General features: G+C 42.1%; 1 protein-coding gene across 4 annotated transcripts in view; it reads left to right on the top strand.

Annotated features, from left to right (window-relative positions):
- The window catches only part of chd6 (chromodomain helicase DNA binding protein 6), a 234,949-nt gene that overhangs the window by 197,972 nt on the left and 30,977 nt on the right, over positions 1-6,000 (top strand). For all 4 annotated transcript variants that reach the window (XM_048608166.1, XM_048608167.1, XM_048608165.1 and 1 more), the window contains 2 exons: positions 503-569; positions 2,169-2,229. In XM_048608166.1, coding sequence (XP_048464123.1) covers positions 503-569; positions 2,169-2,229 — 128 coding nt within the window. The remainder of the gene's footprint in view (positions 1-502; positions 570-2,168; positions 2,230-6,000) is intronic.

Genomic DNA, 6,000 nt, shown 5'->3' with positions numbered 1-6,000 from the left:
CTATGATGCTGCTTGGCCTGCTGTGTTCATCCAGCTCTACACCTTGTTATCACAGAAAGAGGTGAGTTAGCTTGTATTCTCTGTGCCACCTATGTACATGAGCAACATATGAATGTCCTTTCTTTTCAAGTACTCTTCAAATTTTTTCTCTTCCAATAATTAGATTTCTGTTGGGTGATGGTATAAAGGGATATTGAACAAACGTGGGAAAAAGGAATGAAAGCAGAAAATCCTGGAAATGTACTTTACTCATTCTTCAGCACTACTCTTCCTTTCCTCGCTCAAAAGAGGAGAACCATATGTCCAAATCATCAATTTATTTTAAAAATACACCTGCAGAATTTTCAGTAACATTGAGGTGCAGGCTGCATGAGAGCAGAATTTGTGGCTGTGTATGCATTTTGATACAATATATCTGTAGTCCTCGATTGGTAGATTGAAATCATAGTTTCTCTCTGGTGTTTTCTTGTCAGACGCTAATAAATCATTTACTGAATTTCAGGGTGGACTTGTGTAAAGGTGATGACCCCGAGTTGAAGTCAGATGGACAATTCAAGGACCTGCCAGATGTAAGTATGAGTATGGTACCTCGAAGTTGTTGGATACATTTTTTTTTAATGAATCTGAGATCTCCCCATCTTTTCTGTGTTGGTTGTGAATGGTTTCCCTCTACCTCTAAAGGGATTTGCTCTTGTTGGAGTATATTTCCAAAAGACCTCCCCAGGAATCGTACTGTATTTGCTCCAGCGAGTGTGGATGCTGACTCATTCACTGGCTGACACTTGTGGCGGGTATTGAAGATGCCCACAAATGTCCCAGCACTATGTCAATCAATAGTGATCAGGAGCAGGAGTACAGAAGCTAGCTATAATACTGTTGTTGGTGCTGTGGATAAGACCATAGGATCTCGAGGAGGCCATTTGCCCCTCAGACTTGTTTGTCTATTTAGTTGGACCATGACTAAATTGTATTTCAAATACATTTACCAGTCTTAACTCCATATTTCATGATGCTCTCATCCAGCAAAAAACTGTCAGTCTTGACTTTTGAAGGCTCCAATTAACATGGAGCATCCAGAGCTTTTTGGAGACCAAGTCCTAGATTTCCACTGCCTTATGTGTGGCAAAATGCCTCATGATTTCAGATCTGGAAGATAGTGCTCTGATTTTAAGATTACACTTTTTTATTTAGCATTTTAAATATCACATTTAGATCATTCCAAATGCCCTCTGGGTAAGGGAATACAGGATGAGTCTAGACAACCCCACCCTCTTAACTTAACCCTTTCAGCCCTGGTACTGCTCTGATGACTGTATGCTATTCCCTAAGTGGCCAATAGCGTTTCAGAGGTGCCGTGTGCAGGACTGAACACAGTGGGAACTTAGGACTAAGGAATAAGTGTGAGCCATTTGGCTCATCAAACCTACTTCACCGTTCAGTGAGATCATATCTTATCTTGTGGTCTCATCTCCATTTTCTTGTCAGCCCCATAATCCTTGACTCCCACATCTGTCAGTAACATCGATTGGCCAGCATCTCGGCTCTCTGCAATGCTTTTAATTCAGTTTGAAGACGTTTGTGCTGTCTATTTCAGTTGACATGCCTGCTATCGTATTCTATAGCTACCTTAGCCTTCAACAAGTTTACACCTGACTTTTGGTATTAGCCTTTAATGTCTTGATATTGCTGGAACCATACAGGAAATATGTTTGTTGTTTCCTGCAGTTCTTTTTAACTTTGCGAAACAGTCCTAGAATTATAAATAATTGTTTGCAAACAAAATGTTATTCTCCAATTGACCTCAGGATGTGCCTATTTGTGGCAATTTGACATTATAATCTGAGACCATGGAGGGTGGTACTTTAACACCAGAACAGTATGGTGCACTGCTCCTGTCCTTAGTAAATACATATGGTCAACTTCCCAGGTAATCAACTGCGGAATATTATATCATAACCTGGAGCAGCCTGACCAGTTTTCTTCACATCCTTCAAAGTTATGAAATGCCTGTGGCAGAGAAACAACTGGTAGAGCAACAGGCATTTGAGGACAGGGTAGTATTTGGCAGTAGTAAAAGATAATGGTGACGAGAAGAGGCTAATATTGCTTTAACCCTTCCCCATTCCTAAACTATGTTCTTACAGTTAATGAAATGTGTTTTCCTGCAGGAAGATGCAAACTCCTGCAATGAGTCAGGGATTATGGAGAAAGGGGAAGACTCTAATCTAGGTAAGAGATATAAACAGTGAATGAGTTGTTATTATAGTTTCATTGAGTGTCCATAGAATCAAGCCACTTGGCCCAACTGCTGTAATGCTCTGCTGTTGATTCTTCAGGCAAACATCTCCTCCTATTATAATGGGCTTCTCTTTCTTTCTCCCTCATGCTTATCTACATTTTCTTAAAATGCTCCATAATACTTGGTGTAGCAAGTTCCTTAGTCTAACCACAAAGAACGTTCTCCTTATCTATATTAGATTTCTGAGCATCTTTCTTATATTTATGGCCCCTAGTTTTTATTATACATGTAATTAGAAATACTGTCTCTATCAAAGCCTTGTGTAACCTTGCAGAATTCATAGAATCCCTACAGTGTAGAAACAGGCCCATATCAGATTCCTCTGTAGTCTTCTCTTTAAGAGAACCCAACCTTTCCAATCTTTCCTAAAGGGTATAATTTTTCAGTTCTGGTGCTTGTAAGATTTCTGCGTTGTCTCTGTTGATTCCAAAAGGACCTTGTTTTCTTTGTTTCTTATTATGCCTCATCTAAAACTGGTGATTGATGCCTTTCTGCTGTCATTTGTTATTGGCTACCCTCCAGCAAGTGAGACTCTTGTCAAGGCATGACTTGACTCAGATAAAATTGGAGTGAGATTTCCAAAAAGAGAGTTCCTGAACTCCATTTGTGTCAGAGTTCAATTGAACCTCAACTCTGACTTTGCATAGTGTCTTTTTGTGATTTGCATGAATGTAAAAGTTCTGAGTGTTTTTCACGGTGCATTCTAAGAGCTTTATAGTCAATATCAAGGGAATTCCATTAGCTGTGGTTCTTTACTTATCTGCAACCCCAGTTGAATTACTTCAGTTTATTACAGCTTGCATTGAACCTTCGGTATAGAAATATGGCATTCAAGTGGATTGTATTGGTCTTTGCCAGCACTTATTTTCTATATTCACTGCATTGTCCTCAAATTAGAATCATACAGTACTGAAGAGGCCCTTCAGCCCATCAAGTATGCACCAACCAAAAAAAATTCTGAATCTATTCTAGTCCCATTTGCAAGCACTTGGCCCAAAGCTTTGAAGATTATGACATTAAAGGTGTTCATCCAAGTACTTTTTAAAGGTTGTGAAGTTTCTCTCCTCAATTAGCCTCGCGAGCTGTGCATTCCAGATTCCCACCACACTCTGGGTGAAACAAACCTTCCTCAAATCTTGTCTATATCTCCTGCCTTTCACTGTAAAATTATGGCCTCTTGTTATTGACCTTTGACTAAGGGGAACAGCTGCTTTCTATCCACTCTGTTCATGCCCCTCATAATCTTATGTACCTCAGTCAGGCCCCCCTCTCAGCCTTCCCTGCTTTAAAGAAAACAATTTGAACTAACCAGCCTTTCTTCTTAGCTGACAAAAACAGAAATTGTTGGTGAAACTTAGTAGGTCTGGCAGCATCTGTGGGAAGAAAGCAGAGTTAATGTTTCAAGTGGCATGATCATTCATCAGAACTGCTGCCGACCTGGTACGTTTTGCCAGCAATCTCCGTCATCACAGTCCTTTGTTTTATTTTCAGATCATAGATCATAGAATCCCTACAGTGTAGAAACAGGCCCTTCAGCCCAACAAATCCATACTGCCCCTCAGAGCATCCCATCCACACCCATTCCCCTATAAGCCACTTAATCTACACATCCCTAAACACTATGGGCAATTTAGCATGGCCAGTCCACCTAACCTGCACATCTTTGGACTGTGGGAGGAAACCGGAGCACCCGGAGGAAACCCACGCAGGCACAGGGAGAATGCACAGACTCCACACAGACAGTCATCCAAGGGTGGAATCGAACCAGAGTCCCTGGCACTGTGAGGCAGCAGTGCTAATCACTGAGCCACCGCGCCACCTGGAAAGAAAGGGGTACCCCTTCTGTTGCTGCCCGGTTTCGAACTGGGGACCTTTCGCTGTTAGGCGAACGTGAGAAATCTGGGCTTGTCTGGGATTTTAATTGTTTGTTTTACTCTCTTCTTAGCTAAATTGCTCCATCCCAGGCAACGCACCTGTGAATCTCCTTTACATCCTATTCAGTGCTATCACGTACTTCCTATCGTGTGGTGACAGAGGCCTACCCAGAGTTCTGTTGACATGTCCTGCTGCCTTCAGGGATCTGTGGACAAGCACCTCAAGATCCTGTTGTTCCCTTGAGCTTTTGATTGTCCTGCCTTGAGTATTCCCTTGTCTTGTTCTTTCTTCCAAGTGTACACCTCACACTTACCGGAGTTAAATTCCTTCTGTCTGTATCCTCCTGTAAAGTAAGACATTCTTTCTCACTGTCAACCACCTGGCCAGTCTCTGTGTCATCTGCAAATGTAATTGTCATCCCACCCACATTTTCTTTTTCTCATGTATAGCATGAACAATAAAGGACCCAACACATTCCCTGTGGTAGACCACTTGACACTGGCGTCTAGTCACACAAACAGCCATCTACCTCCACCGTCTGTGTCCTCCCAGTAAACAATTTTGGATCTTACTCACCAAATTACCCTGGATTGCATGAGCTTTTACCTTCTTTATCAGTCTCCCCTGTGGGACCTTGTCAAAAGCTTTGCTGAAATCCATACAAACTACATGAACTGCACCGCCCTCATCAACACACCTAGTCAGCACCTAAAAAAAAGTTCCACCAGATTTGTTAGGTATGCCCTCCTTCTGACAAAACCATGCTGCCTCTCCCTGATCAAACCTTGCCTCTCTGTGTGGAGATGAATTCTCTCCTTGCACTTTCTCCAAGTTTCCCAATTTCTGATTGCAACTCACTGGCTTGTGATTCTCTGGTTTATTTCCACCTCCCACAAAGTTGGAACCATTTTAGCTATCCTCCAGTCCTCTGGCATCTCCCCTGTGGCCAGAGAGGAATTAAAAAATTGGGTCAGACCCCTGTACTTCTTCCCCTGCCTTCTACAACAGCCTGGGATACACCCATCTGGACCTAGACATTTGTCCACATATAAGGCAACAAAAACTTACCTCATTCCCTATATCAATATACTCAACAGCCTCACAGTTCCCTCTTCCCAAATTCTGTACCACATCTGCTTTCTTCTGAGTAAAGGCAGATGTGAAGTACTCATTTAACACTCTACCAAAGTCCTCTGGCTCCGCGCTCAGATTGCTCCCTTGACCCCTATTGAGCCCTACTCTTTCCCTGGTTACCCTCTTCCCCTTGATATGTTTGTAGAATATTTTGATATTTTCCCTAATCTTACTCACCAATATTTTCACATGCCCTCATTTTACTCCTTTAACTGCTTTCTTCAGTTCCCCCCTTGCAGATCTATACTCCACTAGGGCTTCCATTGATTTTCTCCCTTTGTACGTGTTATATATCTCACTTATCCTTTTTATCCAGTCCTGAATGTTTCTCGACATCCAGGGTTCTCTATATTGCCCCTATATTTCATCCAAGGGGAAATATTTTGGGTCTGTAGTCATGACAATTACATTTGAATCTCTCTTCCTCTCTGCCACCACCACCCCTGCCCCTGCCCCCACCCCAACTATTCTGAGGTGGACTTTCCTGGAAATGGCTGTTCCCAATCTACTTTGACAAGATCCTGCCTTATTTTAAGAAAATCTCACTTCTCCTCATTGCAAAACCCTATTTTTCAAGTTATCATTGTCCATAATGAAGTAAACTGTACGGTGCTGTGGTAGCTATCACTAAAATGCTGCCCCACCATTACCTCAAACACCTATCCAACTTCATTTCCTACAGTTGTGTTCTG

The sequence above is a fragment of the Rhincodon typus genome, chromosome 19 (assembly GCF_021869965.1).
Source record: "Rhincodon typus isolate 14 chromosome 19, sRhiTyp1.1, whole genome shotgun sequence".
NCBI lineage: Eukaryota > Metazoa > Chordata > Chondrichthyes > Orectolobiformes > Rhincodontidae > Rhincodon > Rhincodon typus.
Note: the sequence above shows the minus strand (reverse complement) of the source record. Positions and strands in the feature narration are given on the sequence as shown.